This window comes from Mustela erminea, chromosome 13 (genome assembly GCF_009829155.1).
Source record: "Mustela erminea isolate mMusErm1 chromosome 13, mMusErm1.Pri, whole genome shotgun sequence".
Taxonomy (NCBI): domain Eukaryota; kingdom Metazoa; phylum Chordata; class Mammalia; order Carnivora; family Mustelidae; genus Mustela; species Mustela erminea.
In genome coordinates this window covers 24264619-24282514 of record NC_045626.1, presented here as the reverse complement: position 1 = coordinate 24282514, position 17896 = coordinate 24264619, and the positions used below count along the sequence as shown (strand labels likewise).

The following is a 17896-nucleotide window of genomic DNA, read 5'->3' as shown; positions in this document are numbered from 1 at the left end:
CTTTATTCTGAACTGCCAAAACTTGTAAGAATCCAAGATGTCGTTCAGTAGGTGAATGGATGTGGCACAGCCATACAACACATATTCAGCAATAAAAATAAATGACCTGTCAAGTCAAGAAAACACACGGAGGAAGCTTAAATGCATACTGGTAAGTGAAAGAAGCCCATCTAAAAGGGCTACAGACTATGATTCCAAGTATATGCCACCTGGAAAGGGCTAAACTATGGAGGCACTATAAAGATCACTGGTTGCCAAGGGACTTGCAAGGTGTGCTGATGTGACAGCACAGGAAAAAAAAAATCCCACTAGAATGCAAGACAGGAACACTGCCTTCCTGTCTGTCTCAGTTAGAGAAAATATTAACTTATTTAATTAGAGCAATGACACACAACTACCAGAACAAATTAAGGGAAACTGCTGGTACAGCATCCATTTCAGTTTCTAGATTAATTTGGCAGGCACGCCTAGCTGCCTTGAAAGGATATACAAACAATCCCAAAAGCCAAACTGCAGTAAGAGAACGATTTCTTGGGTGCAACGGAATGCATGCTAAAAAAGAAAAGAAAAGAAAAGAAAACAAAAGCCCCTAGGGTACTACTGTTCTTGTTCCTGAAAATTAAAGTTCTATTGACTGTGACCATTTGTTATGAGACGAGAGTTTGTAATTCTTTTTTTAAAAAGGTAGTAACCCTAAAATTTATGTACTTAGTGTTGCACTTTCCTAGAGTCAACTTAAAGTAATGGAAGGGAAAGGGAATAAGCTGGTCTTCCAACAGAATGCCACGAAGTATGTGGCGGGGCAGGTCACTGGGGCAGAAATTCCCCGGAGACCGCAAGAGACCGTCAGTGCGTCCCCACAAGATTCTGCATCCGAGAACCTGTTTAGAGGCGGGGGCTCCTCTGCGAAGCACCCCCCGCCTCCCAGGCCGCCCGGTGCTTCCGGCGCCGCCCCAGTTTTCTCTAACTGCTGCAAACACCGGGCGCGGGCGGGGTGGTCTGCGCGACGAAGGGAAATGACCTTCAAGGTCAGAAGCAAACCTTGGTTTCGACCCTCAGCTGGACACTGCATCGGAGTCGCTGTCGCTAGTGCCTTACACGTATGTTTCCTCCTTGACCCGGGGGAATCCTTCGGCTTTCATCAAATCCCTCTCCCCCCAAGAGAGACACCACCGACGCTCACCTCTGAGCAGGGACATGGCTGCGAGCGGGGACGAACGCAGGGCTTCCCCTCCAGCGATGAGGAGGGGCCCCTGCCCACCTCCCGGCCTTAAAGCCAGGGGCGGCGACCCGCGAGGCCCCGCCCCCGCCCTTTCACCCACTTCCCGCCTCTCCGGCCGGTCGGTGCTCGTCGCCCCCGGGCGAGACGCCACCCTCCGTGTGGGAACCCCAACCCTGCCCGCAGCCGGGCCTTGCAGAAGAGAGCGTTCCTTGCCAGCGCGTTTCCTTCTCACTCGTGTCTTTAAACACTTTACCTCCCTTTTCCCCAGCGAGACAATGACTTGACTCTGCCCTTGTCCCTCCTGTCCCCGGCCTCTATAACCCGCCCCGTAATCCTGTACTGAACGTCCCCTTTCACCCCGCACCGGATCGCCTTAGTCCCTGGACCAGACGTCCCGACACCGAGACGCCCCCCATGTGGAAGGGACTCGAGGGGAGGGGGCGCGGGGCCGGAAGTCGGGTGGGCCGGGCGCGAGGTCGCCGCGAGGGGATTGGCTGAGCCTCTGTCGCTGGCTGCGCGGTGCGGCTGCGCGGAGAGGCCGAGGGCGGCGGGGCCCGAGACGGGCCTGGAGGCCGGGCGCCGGGTGGAGGTGGGGACGGGGCGGACGGGCGAGCGGGGCGGGGGCGATTGCGGCGCGAGGGAGTGCAGCGAGTGTCGGAAGGCAGGGAGTCCCCAGTGTATCCCGCACATGAGCTCGCGGTATTTTCCTTATATGATCGGGCCCCGTTGCTGGCGGCACCGCTGGCCTGGAGCCCGAGAGGATTATGAAAACGCGTCAGGCGAAGGGTGGCTGGGGACCGGGGCGGGGAGATGAGGGGCAGCGGGCTAGGCTGGAGGTGAGGGAGAGTTAGGGAGGCCTCGGCCGCTGTGACTGTGAGCCCTGGTCGATGATGACGTGACCACTGCGCAATCTGAGTTCTAGGAACCAGGTGATGGAGTGTGTGCTGAGAACGGACTGAGACCGGGCGAGCAGCGCGGCCGTCGGCGCCGGGGCCCGGGGCGGTGTTGTGTGCTGGGGGCGGTCCCTGTGCCGGCGAAGCTGCGGCGGATTACGTCGAGGTTTTCTGTGAACCCTCAGGGCATGCCTGCCCTAGACTCCTCCTGTAGCCTTCTTGCAAGGTGTTAAGTCCGTCCTTTTCTTTATGAAAACATTTGAACATACAGAGAAGTGGAAACATTTGTGCAGAGAACACCCATACATCCACCACCTGTATTCTGCAGTTGTTAACGTTTTGGTGTATTTGTTATATCACATCTAACATCAAACTACCTTATTTTCCTAATGCAGAACTTAATACAGTAGTCTCTGCCCCCCCACCCCTGAATGGGAGGGAGACATGGTCCCAGACCCCTAGGGGATGCCTGCAACCAGATAGTGCCAAGCCCCGTGTTTTTTTCCTGTATGTGCATATCAATGGTAAAGTTTATGATTTAGCTACAGTAAGAGGTTAATAGCAATAATAAGAAAGTAATATACCCTAATAAAAGTTATGTGGGGGGCGCCTCGGTGGCTCAGTCAGTTAAGCCCCTGACTCTTGACTTTGGCGCAGGTCATGATCTGGGAGTGGTAAGATGGGGCCCTGGTTCAGGCTCCCATCTAGGAGTGGAACCTGCTTAAGATTCTCTTTCTGTCGGGGCGCCTGGGTGGCTCAGTGGGTTGGGCCGCTGCCTTCGGCTCAGATCATGATCTCAGGGTCGTGGGATGGAGCCCCGCATCGGGCTCTCTGCTCTGCAGGGAGCCTGCTTCCCTCTCTCTCTCTCTGCCTGCCTCTCTGCCTACTTGTGATCTCTGTCTGTCAAATAAATAAATAAAATCTTAAAAAAAAAAAAAAAAGATTCTCTTTCTCTCTCCCTCTCTGCACCTGCCCCCCCTTTCTCTTTCTTTAAAAAAAAAAAAAAAGTGAATGTGGTCTTTATCTTTCTTTTTTTAGGATTTTATTTATTTAAGAGAAAGAGCAAGGGCACAAGCAGAGGGAGGGGCAGAGGGAGAGAGAGAAGCTGAGCAGGGAGCCCTAGGTGGGAATTCATCCTAGGACCCCTGGGGTCATGATCTGAGTGGAAGGCAGATGCTTAACCAACTGAGGCAGAACATTTTTATGAGGATATGAGGTGATAAAAAGCCTACCTGACTTCGTGAAGTGAGGTGAATGCCTTGGTATTGTGACATAGCCTTAAGGCTACTATTGTCCTGACACCTCAGAATAATCCTTGGCTTCCCAGACCCTGCTTAGCTGCAGATGACCTGGGTCACTGAAATGGAGGAGAGTGAAGTGGCAGATGAAAGGGTTAAGTTATACACTTCACTCTGGGAACACTTGGCTTGGGTCCTATTAGATACCAATATTTATTTCTGGTTTTTCTTAAGGCAGAATTTACATGTGGCCATACGGTGAAAATCTTAAATTGGTTGAACTTCACAAGTATATACACTCTTGTAACCCATTCTATCATCGGCTATAAAACTATAATTAAAACATGTCCATCATCACAAAAAGTCACTTTATTCCCCTTCCTACCTTCTACCTCCTCGTCGTCACCCATTTTCTTGCCATCTACTGCAATTTGACCCTTAGATTTATTCCTTTTCTCCTTTCTGTCACTTTAAATGGAATGAATGCAGGAAATGGATAGCTGATTTAATATATAGGTAAGCTCTGAGGGTTATTAACTTTTAAAAATATATAAACTACTTTCCCACAACGAGTATGTATAGTCAATAGAATTCTGACCAAGATCAAAGCTTCTCACCTACCGGATGATTTTTTTACCTGCATCTTCTGGATGATGAACAGGGAGTAATAATAAAAGCTACCATTTTTTGGATACTGTGTGCCCAGCATTGTGCCAGGCCCTTACATACAGTGTTTATAAATTTTATACCCAGATGTTATAATAATCCTATAAAATGGAATAATACACAATTCACATATATTGGACAAATCCTGACTGAGGGACAGTTTACAACCCCATGAGGTAGGTGGGGTTTTTTTTTCTCTTCTCATTTTCTAAATGATGAAGCTTAGCCTCAGAGAAACCAAAGACCTTGCCAAGGCCTCTAATCTAGAAATTGCTGAATTAGAATTTTGAACATGTGGTTCTCAAATGCCCAAGGCCTGTTGTCTTCAGGACTCAGAGGATATGGAAATATAGGAGTGGGGATAGAGAAGCTGACAGGTATCATGAGCTAAGGTCTCTGTTACACAAAATGAAAGGAGGCGAATGTTAAGTGAATCTTCCGTGGAGGAAGAAATAAAAGTACTTGGGAAGAAATCCTGCTAAGGATGACTTTCTATATTTTCCAGTGTATGGTGGCTTACGTTCTGAAGATTTATTTTCCTTTTTTCACAGATTTATTTCTGTTGGGGGGGGGGAGTGGGGGGCTAGAATGGTTTCAGGTAGGTGGAGAGGTGAGGCAATGTGTCAGCAGTAAATGTTCACACTTCCCCAGCCAGAGTTCCTGCGGGAAACAATATGAGTAACTTTTTTTTTAATCCTCTCAAGGACGATACAGAGCACGTACTATTCTAGGTGTAGGAATTAAATTATTACATTATATTTAACGGAAACCTTGGACTTGATTTGGGTTTGACAGTAACTCAGTTCTAATATTTTTTTTTGCCATCATAGTTGCTGTGTTAAATAAAGGCTTATTTTTCCTTTAGGGCTAATTACCAGTTGGGCTGCTTTTGGCTGCAAATAACAGAAGACTTAAAATGGCTTAAACAATAAGGTTTTTTATTGTTCCACATAACAAGAAGCCTCCAAGTATTACCATGTCATGAAGTTTCCAGGTTTTTGGTTGCTACAGCTGTAGGCATCCTGTCTGCACGAAACCATGTTCAAATGGGGGAAGGTGGGTACTTATTGATGTGGTTTGGAGTGGTGGGGTGGTGGGGTTCAGAGCCCATGGCCAAGAAAGAATTCTTGAGATGTCTTTGGAGTGAAAAGGTGGTTTTATCAAAGCATGAGGACGGGACCCATGGGCAGAAAGAGCCGCACTGGGGTGTGAGAAGGGACTGTATATGAAGTTTTCTATCCTGTGGACGGGAGGGTGATGTTAGGGAGATTGAGTCTATAGGTTTCTAGAGATTGCTTTCTTCTTATAAATCACTAAGACAGTTGCAAACTGCTGGAGACTCGTATCCTGCTGACTGATCTCTATCATTTAACCATTTGTTTTCCCCTTTCCTTTATTGGAGGGCAGCCAGGAGTGCCTGGGGAATGTCACATATAGGGGTGTGGAGGGGTCGGGTTCTGTCTGGAAGTAGGGACAATTCTTTGGATGATATAATCCTATCTAGGAGGAGGCAGATCCAAGCTAGACTAGCTTGGCTGCTGGTGAGGCTGCGTTCACTCCTATTGGCTGGGAGAGGCTGGGTTGGAATCAAGTGGTTTGCTCGTGGTCTTGTCTCTATACTTAGACAAAACCATCAAGTGGTCTTCAGTCAGATGTTGTCTCATTTCATCATAGGCACAGAGCAGCCTTGCCTGATGTTGGTGTCTTGTGAGACTGGGCACCAGGGGAGGACAGCCCGGCCTGGCCGGGAGGGCCAGTCTAGCTTCTCATACCGCAAGTGCCGGACCAGGTCCCTGATGTTGGGCTTCTTTGCTCTCTCAACTCTTAAGTAGTTGAGTGTGTCTTGTATGAAATTTGACTCTTCGTGGACAGTTTTCCTGTGGATGCCTTGATGGTAAGCCTAGACCTCTCTGGGTGTGAGGGGAAGGGTTTCCTGAAGAGTGGTCTTATTCTTCCATCAGCCACCCAGAAGAGAGGTGAGTCCATCCTTAGGTAGGAGGTTGGGTTTTATTATTTTTTTAAGGCTTTTGAGAGAGAGCGCGCCCGTGTGTGCATGAGCAAGGGGGAGGGGCAGAGGGAGCAGCGGACTCCCTGCTGAGCAGGGAGCCCAATGAGAGGCTCCAGCCCAGAACCCTGAGATCATCACCCGCACTCCAGGCAGATGCCCAGCTGACTGAGCCACCCAGGCACTCCATGGAGGTTGGTAACTTTAAGAGGTAACTTTTTTTTTTTAGAGGCAACTTTTCTCCAACCAGTATTTCTGTATCATGAAGTGTTTCATGGTGGTTCCTAGTGATGACTGTTTAAGGGCACTGTCCCTGGAGAAACCTTAACCTATACCTACTGGTGGGGTTGCTGACCTAAGTTTCAAAGATTTCCAGGTGATTTCGGTGTGTGCTCTTGCAGGTAAGAAACAGCCTACCCGTGTTTCTGTATCTATGTTTAGTTTTTGGGCTCTCTATTCTGTTCCAGAGGATAACTGGTCTGTGCCATTTCTACACATCTCACATCTTAATTACTAAAGTTTTATATTAAGTCTTGGTACTTGTTGGGTAAGTTTTCCCTTTAAGGAAGGTCTTATCGTTGGGTCTTGGCACTTCCCTATCAATTTTAGAATAAGTTTGTCGATTTCCCCCACAAAAATACTGTTGAGATTTTTTTTTGGTTCTTTGTGTAGATCAACTTGGAGACAACCGACCACAGTTTTGGTATTTAAGTCTTATTATCCGCAAACGTGATATAATTTCTCCAGGCTGTCACTGTTTCACTTATGTTATAAAATCCATACAGATCTTGTAAATATTTTCCCACTATTTTTTTTTTTTACACATAGGCAAAGTTATACATGTGACTGAGTTTGTCCCTAGGCTCTGTGTCCTGTGCCATTGATCTACTCGTCTTTTCCTCTTCCAAACTACTGTGTTTGAATTCTGTGGCTCTGAGGCAATTGCTCAATAAGTCTGTTATTTTACAGGGAAAGTTTGCTCCCACCCCCTACCTACAGGCAGAAGTGCCAACCCCTGGTTTAAGTGATCATGATCCATGTTTGAGTATAGGCCCCTAGAATCAAGTTTCTCACGCAGGCATTAAAAATAAGCTTTTCAGCCGATATACAGCTGCAGAGTTTTAAATTTCATTTAGATTTGGCACACCACTTTCTTCAAAAGTATTTATTTCCACAAATTTTTATCCACAGCTGAATATTATAGTAACTAATACAAGCATCTTTTTCTATAAATAAAGGTGTACTTTACAGATTTGTTCAAAATGAAAAAATATTTTTATCAGTAGTATTTCTTCTTACAATGTTAGATTTACTCCGGCATATCATGTGAACCCTCTTCGGAGAAGCAGTCCTTCATCTAAATAATAGTTGCTGGCAAAATGTTATATCCAAATCTGGGTTATTCTGATATAGTATCATCTTAGAAAGTAGCTTAAAATCATTTGATTGATTGCTTTATTAGAATTAGAAATTTCTTTAGGAAAACCAATACTTAGTATCAACCTAGTAAGAGGAAAGAACAGTCCTATATTTGTCATTGCCATTCACCTCTAATTTTTCTATACACCCTAATTCTCTAATTATGGCACCAGTGTGTGCAAAAAAATAAATTTTGGCTATTCGGCTCGTGCAGCAAATTAATTTGAGAAACTGCCTAGGAATACTCTAGGAGGAAAAAGGACAGGGACCCGCCCCCATGCTGTCACACTGTAGTGACTGTCCAGTCCCCTAGGCAGGAGACAAGTGCTTCAATTCCGGATACCCCTGCTGCCTAGAAGGAGGTCCCATGTATGACAACCGTTACCTATATTGTAGGCAGAAGAAATGAATTCTAATTTATTTCCTGTAATCTTGATGTGGTAAGGCTCTAAGAGTGGTGAATTGATGGTAGCAGGGTTAAATTTTTCCTAAGTGTTCCAAGTTCCTAGGTTTCTCTTTTGTCTTGTTTTTTACAAAAGCCTGAAAATTTTGAGTATAGGAAAATCAAGGGAAGGAGCTCTGACGGACATGCCCTATGGGAAGCGGAGAAACAACCTCCATAAACTTTGGGTCTCATCTGCTGTCCAGCTGCCCCAGAGCAAACTGCAGCTGTGAAGACCCAGGGAGAACGCAGAGAGGGGCGCGCTTCCCAGCTCCAGCAACAGTGACTGATCTGCACTACTACCGGCAAACAGAGGACCCCCATGATACTGAAAACACAGGCTGTTTATAAATATTTGATTCTTAAATAATCGTTAAAATGCTCTTAATGTTTCAAGAAACAAAGGAAAACTCCACCATGACGTCGAACATTAAAATTCTTCCCTCTACAACTCTTGTTTCCGAGAAATAATTGACAAGTCAGTTATCTTAGTAACTACCCAAGGCATGGGGTGAGAGTGGGTGTGGACTAAATTTTGAATAAAAAGGAGACAGGTATCCAGTGTGGACTGAGGTCAGACCTTGGTGTTGACTTAAGTTACACGAAGTCATTGATTTCATGAAGTCAGAAAATGTTTAGCTTTAAAAAAGCAAAGAATAAAAATGCTAATAAGTGATTAAAGTTTCTCTAAAAGTGCTTCTTTTCAGTCTCCAAGTGTTAAGTTAAACAGGGCTGACCCAGGGCATTTTCCAGTCACTGTTATTTCTCTGTTGTTAGTACTCTATTAAGTACAGCTCCAGTGAAATGCCCCTCTCTCCTGGAAAAGGACTATTCATACCCCTCCCCTCCGCTGCCACATTTATTCTAATTGCCAAGCTTTTATTTAATGAGTCCTTGGCACCTATGATTAACGGTGACAGCAGTAGTGACCCATGGAGATGGAGAGAGTGAGGGTATAAGACAGAATGTAAGGACAGCAAGCCGTTACATTTACAGAATCACTGCTTTTCAAACTCCTCAACACTCGAAACAAGGCCATTTGGGGTTATCTTGAAGATGAAGGTCAGTCCTTACATGAAAGCTCAGTTTTAAACTGAAGTGCAACATCAAGCAAATTATACTTAATAAACGACTTTAAAGAGGTAGCCACAGACCCACAGACTGGCCTTCCCAAGGAAGTCACTGTGTGGGCTGAGGGGGTGCATTGTGGGTTTCAGAGGACATAGCTGTACCTGGCGAATGGGGGACAGGCACAGCTCTGCGGATACCTGAGAGCAGCCCGCCATGGTTTCTGTGGACGTGTCGTGCTGGGGTTGTAGATTTGGACGGGATGCTCCAGAGTCTGCCCAGGTGCTGGGCCTTATGCCCTAGCAGGCCCAAGAATGGCGGAGCAAGTGGAGCCGAATGGACACAGGACCATTCGTCTTGGGGTGTGCGGTGTTTCCAGCAGCTTTTGGAGTTGGCTGGCTGATGGACAGGTGGTGCTTACGTGTGTGTAAGTGTGTGCATGTGCATGCGTGCGCATAGGGGGACGTTCTACCTGCCATTCATGGGGTAATCTTGATGTCATATAGAGGCTCTTCTCAGTTTTGCAAATACCATCTCTTCTGGTCATGGGAGCAACATACTGTTATCTGTTAGAAATACGGAAAAAAAAATCACCAAAAAGTGGGTTTAGAGAATATGCAGGGTTTTCTAATTGAATGCCTACTGTTGAAGAGGCAAGGAAAAAACCTATAAAAGCAGTGAACATAAAATTGGCTGTCATATTTCACTGAAAACTGTTTTAATCCTTTTTTCAAAGCAGAGGTATTTGCCGTGTTTATGTGGTAAATTTAAAAGTTGTTGAAAACGGATGCCTGGGTGGTTCAGTTGGTTAACCATCGGCCTTTGGCTCAGGTCATGATCCCAGGGTCTTGGGATGGAGCCCCACATCGGGCTCCCTCCTCCATGGGAGTCTGCTCCCTCTCCATCTGCTGTTTCCCCTGCTTGTGCTCTCTAGTAAATGAATAAAATCTTTAAAAAAAATAAATAAAAAATAAATGTTCCAAATAACCTGAAAAGGGAGTGTTGACCTAAGCTACTCTCACTCTTTAAGAAGAACCTACACTTATACAAACATACAAACCCAAAAAGACTTTTGGATGATAATAATCCTTGAACTGAATATTTAGAAAAGTTTTTCAAATAATCGGATTCTCACGTTCATTTTCTTTTACTGTTTCTGGTTACCTGGAATTACAGTGCATTATGTGATGTTCTTATTGGGAGTTTCATGACTTTAAGGGATTACAGGCTTTCATACTGACTTGTTTGGTTTTTTTATCTGTAAATAAAACCAAAGTTGGTATTCTTTTCTAATATTTAGATTACATAGATTTTTGTGAAAGTTTTGTGGACTCAGGAAGCACATGGACTAGCACTGGAAACAAAGACTCTTTCCGTGTGGCTCACACTTTAAGTTTGGCACCGGAGCATTTTAAGCAGGACTCTTCCATAAACCCAAGACTATGCAAAAAGTGTTTAAGCATAGGAGGGACAGAGTCTTCTAATTTTGCTTTAGAAACCTGTCCTCAGAATGTTTGGAGGTTAGTTATACCACTGTCTCTGCATCACCAGGCTTTCAGGATACTTTCGAAAACTTCTCAGAAGGCCCAAGCCCTGTATTTTTGTTCTCCGAACATCTCCCCACAAACTCATTTGCACTGGTGGTTTGTAGACCTCAGGAGATGGCCCCACTGTGCGACAGCTTCATGTTATTAGTACCATTATTTGTTCAAAGTCCTTTGAAGGCAACTTACGTGGCATATTTTCCATATGATTTTACTTTGGGCACCCTCCAGTTACATGCAAAGATCAAAACTGGGCAGTTTCCATTTCAAAGACTGACACCTTTTATATGGGCCATGGGGGCTGCTGGGTGGCAGGAGAGGATTTTAACATGTATTTGTTTACATTGAAATCATATACTTAAAAAAAAAATCTTCCATACTTCAAGTGTTTTTATTCTGAGCAGTACGTACAAAAAAATAATGCCAAATGTGTCTTATTCCGTATCGTTTAGCGCTCTGTATGGGCTCTCAGTCTTTTACAGATTTAACAGACCCCTCACTTCACCATACATAAGAGGCTTCCTTCTTGCCCTCACTGGAAATGGAGCCACGGGCAGGGGCGAGGGCTGCGCCTTGTCAGACCTCGCTGAGGAACTCCAGGTTCAGATAGGCCGGGATGTGGATTGAGTCCATGGTGAGCGAGGATGGGTTGAATGGAAACAAGACGGGAAACATGTGCTTGGAGTCTAACAGCAGCTGCTGAGGGTCATTCCGCTCTTGTAGCTGTGCCTGTGAGGGAGACGACAACCACATGAAAGGCCACCCCCAAAAGAGCAGGTTTAGAGGAACTCACAAAAGTGAAGTAGCATGTATCATGGAAATATTTGTTAAGACAATTAGGGTGGGCTTCGGGAGAATGTGGCCTCCCTGTCCCTGTGGCATTCGGCAGGGAGAGGAGCCCTGGTTTCAGCCTGTTGGAATCCAGATGACCTTAAGCTCTCCCCAAATTCTGGCAGTCTTTAAAATAAATTTTCCAGCTAAAGGAGAATAGAAAAATACATTTCAGGTGCAAATCGTGTGGAGAGGTACTACAGTGAAGGGCTTAAGACCATGGGCTCTGGAGGCAGACAGCCTGAGCTCTGATCTGGTGGGCAAATTCCTGAACCTATCTGTGCCTTAGTTTCCTCATCTGTAAACCAGAATGGGGAGAGTGACATCACATAAAATGGCAGAGTGAAAGCACTGGGCCTCAGTCCCTCCATTGAAGCAGCCACTGAGCTGGAAAAAGCAATTGCTCTCAAATATCTTGGAACTCTGGAACCTGATTAGACACTCAGAACCAGCAGGAGCTGAAGAAGGGGGAGGTTGCTTATCTCTGCTAAGGGAGCAGTCTATGTGAACTGGCCACTAACCTAAGTCTCCAGCCCCTGTGTAGCTGAGGGACAGAGGCCCACACTCTGGGAGAAGCCAGCCAGTGCAGCAGGCCAGACAGTGGGACCTCGTCCTCCAAAATCTGAGTTCCTGCCCTTGCTCTCATGTTCCCTGATGGATGGGCACAGATGCGTGCCTTGATTTTACCTTCTCTTGGGATACAGTGGCTTCCTCCAATGGTATCAACTGGAAGACTTAAAGGGACACAACCCCTCCTTCCCCCCCACCTAATTTGGACCCAAACATTTTAGGAAAAGTATAATAACTCAAATGAAACTTTTCAGTTCACTAAAGGGGTTCAACAGCAGACTTGAGCAGGCAGAAGAAATGATCAGTGAACTTGAAGATAAGGCAATTGAAATTATCCAGTTTGAGGAACAGATAAATAAAATGGATAAAAGTAAACAGAACCTTAGGGACCTGTGGGACACCATAAAGCATACCAACATATACCTCATAGTAGTCCCAGAAGAGGAAAAGAGAAAAGGGCAGCAAAATATTGAAGACATAACGGCCGAAAGCATCCAAAATCTAATGAAAGATGTACACCTGCTCCCCATCCCCAAGAAGGAAAAAAAAAATCCAAATGGGATAAACACTCACACTGAGACACATTATAGTCAGATTATCAAAGTCCAACAACAAAGAGGGAGAAAGGACTCCTCACTTACAAAGTATCCTCAAGATTATGAACAGATTTTTTCATCAGAAACCACAGAGGCCAGAAGGCATGGGGTAATCTATTTAAAGTCCTAAAAGAAACTCTTAACCAAAAACTCTATACCCAGCAAAACTATCCTTCAGGAATAAAGGAGAAATTAAGTCACTTCCACATCGACAAAAGAAAGTCCTGCAGGGTGCTTGAGTGGCTCAGTCGTTAAGTGTCTGCCTTCAGCTCGAGTCATGATCTCTGGATCCTGGGATTGAGTCCCGCATAGGGCTCCTTGCTCAGTGGGAAGCCTGCCTCTCTCTCTGCCCCTGCTTATGTTCCCTCTCCCACTGTGTCTCTGTCAAATAAAACAAAAATAAAATCATAAAAAAAAAGTCCTGCAGGCTGACATGGAAGGACATTAGACAGTAATTTGAGGCTGTAGGAAGAAATAAAGAACACAGCCAGCATTGTACTTCTGCTTGTAGCTCCTTCTTACATAATTTATGCAGATGCAGAAAACAGTTAAGCATTTCTGTTAGTGGGGACATCATGTACAGCAGATGTGGCAGTAACAACATAGTGGCAGAGACAGGGATAGGGGTATGTATGTAGCAGCAGAACATGTGTACTATTGACCTAAGTTGGGATTATTTATATTAGGTAGTTCCAAGTTTAAGATGTTAGTTGTGATCAGCAGGGTGATAAAAAAGTACACAAAAAAGGAAAGTAGGGAATCTCAGTGGTACACTACAAAAACTAAACACACACAAAGGCAGTAATGAATAACACAAAACATAGAAGGCATACAGAAAATAAGTGGTTCCCTAGCAGAGGTCATGAATAATAAAGAGTTAACTAGGGTAAAGCAGAGAATGGTCTCTGGCACTAGGTGAGTCCCGTGTGGGCGGTTAATGCTCCTTTGTTCCTTCTGTTGGTTCACATCCCATCAACCTCTGAACTAGGAACCCAGGTGGAGACGTCCTTACATGAAGGCGACGGAGACTAGTTAGCTATGAGTGTTGCCCAGAGGAAAATCAATACATCTCGATCTTGTAAAAATACAGGCCATCGCCTGCTAGCTTAAGCTATCAAAATTTTTTTCCTCCTTAGGAAAACTCACCACTAGGCAGTGGTAACATTTGGTATGTTGTAACTTTCTGGAAGTTTCATCATTATCCTGTATTAGCCAAGACCAACAAGAGATCTTATATGAACTCATTAAGGCTTTGCATGTCACAGGTGACTATTACTCATAATAGCTCTGCGTTTCTAAAGCCTTCAAGTGGGGCTGAGGTTAGTAAATAATGCAGGAGCATTTGAAAAGTGCTACGAAACAGATTTTTAGAACAAAATCTGTGTGAGCATAGGACTGTGAGTCGATTCTATAGTGGCTGTGGAATGCATAAAGGTGAACTGGATAATAAATGGAAAACTCTTTAAATTTCTAGTTGTCAAGTAAAAAAACCTCCATGTGGTTGGTATCACATGAAACGTCGGCCAAAATTATATATATATATTTGGAGGGAGGGAATTGTGTATGTGGAGGGGCGGTGGGGAGGGGCAGAAGGGGAGGGAGAGAATCTCAAGCGGACTCAGTGCTGAGCATGGAGCCCTATGTGGGGCTTGATCTCACAACCCTGAGACCATGCCCAGAGCTGAAATCAAGAATCAGATGCTCAATCCACTGAGCCACCCACTGCCCTGGGCCAAAGTTTTGAAGTAATTTTAACAGTTTGAGAAAGTAGCTTGAAATAATGGGAACAGTTTAGCCGAAGAAAGGACATTTAGAGACACATAAGCAACTACTGTTACTAATTTAAGATACCAAATAGTGGGTCTGTTGAGAACCTAACAGAATGGTCTCTCCAGGACCACTGAAGTCCAAAAGTGAACTCAGCTTGGCTGTATTTATTATTACAAACCCGGTCACACAGCCTATAAAGGTGTACATAAAATGTGAAAGGGCAAAAGGCTCTTAAAAATTGTTTTGTAGCACTTAAAAGTCCTTTTATTTCTCAACCTCAGATCAGCAGGTTCTACTCTTTAAAGGGTTTGAAGAAATTGTAAGGGATTGAGAGGAGGGTATAAAAATTTAGAAAAGTTAATACCTATATTATTTATAATTCAGCAGCAAAAGGTGCACATACTTATTTAAAATTAACAAGGTAGTCATCTTATAGGCATTATCCTGTGAATCCTTCTGTGAGTTTAAGAATCCCCTCAAATTTACGTTTTTAAAGGTCAGCAAGTTCTGCCCATATCCCCAAGCAAATGGTTTGCTTTAAGGAGCAAATTGTATTTATCCCACATTAGATGTGTGCAAGTACAGGAAGTCGGCACAAATCATTCCACCCTTTCCTCTGTGTAGCCTCTGTCTATGGAGACACAGAACATAAAACTACAGCTGGCAAAAACAAAAAACAAAAAACAAACAAACAAACAAAAAAACCAAAAAACAGAACCCCCCCCAAAACAAAACAAAACAAACCAACAAACAAACAAAAAAAACCAGAAAACAAAAACAAAAACAAAAAAACACCAGACAGAATTTTTTGATAGAGTCACCAGCCACTGAGAGTGGTGGCTGAAGCAACTCAGAACCTGATTCTGGCGCTGCAAAGACGATCTGACCAACCTCTGCTACCTTTTTTCCCTCTGCCCTTAATTCAACACCAAAGTTTGATGTGGCAAAAATTCTTTGACCTTTGGCTTGACTTCCAGCTCTTCTTCTCAACAGCACCACTGTCAACCCAGCAGCGGTTCCAACTCTCCCTCTGATGTGTGTACTAGTATTTAAAACCAAATAAGACTTTCTGAACTTGTACTTTGATTTGTGTAAATTATCAGTGCTCCACAAAAACCCATGGGGACTCAAGAGAACCCAGTGGCTTTTCTTTGTCATCGAAAGGCTTCCTCTACTTTCAGTAGCAGACTGTGGCTGTGTCCGGACTGGATCTTTTCCATCAGCACCCCACCTTCTCGAGCTATCTGTGGTGCTCCCTCTCCGCCTGCTTTCCCTGTGCTCCGCATGTCACCGCGTTGCCTTTAGAAGAACGGCCCTCCACCTGACTTGGCATCCTTCCTTTGACCTTCAGCCTCTGGTTTCACCTTAAACACAAGGCTGAAATGTTCATTTGTCCTTAGACACGGCTGACTTTCTCAGTCTCTGGATCTCTATGTGGCCACGGTGTAAGGCGCTCGGAAGAGAAATCCCAAGACTACACCAGAGGAAGAGCATCTCCTACCCACTGTGTTCTCCAGGTTTTTGAGTGTCTTTTTGATAAAGCCTCATTTCAATTCCCCTTTTCCTGCCTCCTCTGCTCACTTTCATCCATTTCTTTTGATCCTGGTTTCCTATGCTGGGATCACAGTGCAGTGGCTGGCTAAGGAGGCTTAGGCATTGAGAAAGTGTTGTATCTCCTCAAGGTGTTCCCCACGGTGGGTAATGGGAGAAACGGTCACCGTCCTTCTGAGTCATCTGGACGTGGCTACAGTCACACTTACAATTCTACTATTGCTACACCATTTGGAGCCTGGAAAATTTCCTCACATGTGTTGTTACGACATTACAGTTAACTCCTGCAAGGTCTCCCAATTAATAGGGGACATTTGTGATCCATTAAACATAACCAAGATATCCACTGCTATTTGAAAAAATTGGTAATTGGGGGTCTTATCTAATCTATCATAATTTGGAACCTAACTTGTTTCATGTTTCTCCTTTTGCACGTGCTGATGCATGTACCATTTGCTGGCCATCGTGCCCCCTGGAGCCATACTGCAAGCCCCTGGACCGACTCCGGGATTGATTCCAACTGCCTCATAGCCCACCGCCCCATTTCAGCAGGAAGCAGCCAGAGTGGTCATGGCTCCGGTCCCTGAAGGCAGTCCTTACTATTCCAGGGGGGGAGGAGGGAGGATCAGGTGGGGCTAGGTAGGGAGAGATAGAAAGGGAGCTCTGTGATCAGGCTCACAGAAATCCCAAAAAAGTGGAGGTGTGGGGAAACCACAGGGAAGAGGATAAACCGGACCACCCTACCCTAAGGGTGTGAGGTGGGTAGTGTCTCTACAGATAACCACTGTGACCAACAAAGAATAACCAGGCCCTAAAAAGGAAGTAAGCAAGAGGGAAGGTGTTATCAATAGAGATGTTAAAAGGATTTAAGTTCCCTGGTTAGCTTTCTAGAAAAGACAAACCCTAAAGGCCCTCATTGGCAACCCAGTTAGGACCCCTCTCACTCTTGAGAGCTTTTTCTGTATCTTCACTTAATAAACTTCTATCACTTTAGTAAAATAAATAAATAATATACATACATACATATATATATATATATATATTTTTTTTTAAGGCGTTCAGCCAAATCACCTAAGGCTCAGCTTTAGGAAGCTCATCTTTTAAAAAAGAAATACAAAAATCCCACAATCTCAAGACAGATTTAAATAATCACTTCCCTAATACATTTTCTTTTCTTTCTTTCAAGCATGTACCTAAGGGCAAATGTTATGAGTCTTAGAGGCAAGACTGAGAGCTCAAATTGTTTTCTTAAAATAATATTTCTTAGTTTAGTTCATGGGTGGGGATGATATTCTGCTGACTTTGTTAATTCCACTTGGCGCTCTAATTCAGTGATGTGCTAGTGGCAAATACGACATCTAAAATCCAAGCAGAGATGATAAAAGTTCAGTCTTTTGTGTATACAGCTAAGTTATTTATGCGTGATACAGTTAGTATTTACCCAAATGAAAAGCCTTAGTATGTAAGGTCTTTTGGCTTAGAATATAACCAGTGATTTATTAATACAGAGAAGCAAAGTTAAACTCTAAACTTTTATTTCCTTTATTAGTTTTAGGTGAGAGCTTTATAAAATTGATTCTAGTTTTGGACCAGGACTTTAGAAAATTGATTAATGTTTTAAAACTCACCTGGATTGTTCGTATAAAGGCCACGGTTACCCGTTCTTCAAATTCATTCAGGGGAGTATAAAGGTTTAAAATTTTGACAATCTGTTGGAATAAAAGCAAAAGCTTAGCAAGACCTAAAGGAATATATGACAACTTTTGGATTTCAATGAATATAGGACACTCACAAGAGTATACTCTTCTTTACACAAGACCCATACCTTGGAGCTGGAGTGAAATCGAGGAGAGGAGCCTACAGTTTGTAAACTACAGATCAGAGGCTTCGTCCAGTAGACCTGAGCCCTTACTCCTGTCTCCATCATGCCTCTCCACCCCCGCTCCTGGCTTAAAAGATAATGGTTCTAAACAGTGTGGAGATTCCTCAAGAAATTAAAAGTGGAGCTTTCCTATGACCCTGCAATTGCACTACTGGGTATTTACCCCAAAGATACAGATGTAGTGAAAAGAAGGGCCATC

General features: G+C 44.3%; 2 protein-coding genes, 1 long non-coding RNA gene and 2 other non-coding genes across 12 annotated transcripts in view; 3 read left to right on the top strand and 2 right to left on the bottom strand.

Moving 5' to 3' along the window:
* Positions 1 to 1304, bottom strand: part of ACAA2 (acetyl-CoA acyltransferase 2) — a 29510-nt gene extending 28206 nt beyond the window's left edge. Inside the window, exon 1 of one of the 2 annotated variants that reach the window (XM_032310017.1) lies at positions 1184 to 1304. In XM_032310017.1, coding sequence (XP_032165908.1) covers positions 1184 to 1199 — 16 coding nt within the window. In that variant the 5' untranslated portion in view covers positions 1200 to 1304. Of the gene's footprint in view, positions 1 to 1041; positions 1140 to 1183 lie in introns of those variants that run through there. The other variant, XM_032310016.1, reaches the window with a different exon arrangement.
* Positions 756 to 16803, top strand: LOC116571729. Of its 3 annotated transcripts, XR_004277963.1 has the most exons (4): positions 756 to 1100; positions 4107 to 4195; positions 4885 to 5075; positions 15258 to 16803. It is a non-coding gene; the product is annotated as an uncharacterized LOC116571729 (long non-coding RNA). The 3 variants fall into 3 exon arrangements; XR_004277961.1 differs by lacking the exon at positions 4107 to 4195 and having other exon boundaries at positions 760 to 1100; XR_004277962.1 differs by lacking the exon at positions 4107 to 4195 and having other exon boundaries at positions 764 to 1100; positions 15665 to 16803.
* Positions 1884 to 2026, top strand: LOC116572567. Its single transcript, XR_004278416.1, has one exon.
* LOC116572563 lies at positions 2104 to 2186 on the top strand. Its single transcript, XR_004278412.1, has one exon.
* MYO5B (myosin VB) overlaps positions 10215 to 17896 on the bottom strand; it is a 339234-nt gene continuing 331552 nt past the window's right edge. For all 5 annotated transcript variants that reach the window (XM_032310014.1, XM_032310013.1, XM_032310011.1 and 2 more), the window contains 2 exons: positions 17444 to 17524; positions 10215 to 11226 (listed from right to left, as the gene is read on the bottom strand). In XM_032310014.1, the coding sequence (XP_032165905.1) occupies positions 11074 to 11226; positions 17444 to 17524 (234 nt within the window). In that variant the 3' untranslated portion in view covers positions 10215 to 11073. The remainder of the gene's footprint in view (positions 11227 to 17443; positions 17525 to 17896) is intronic.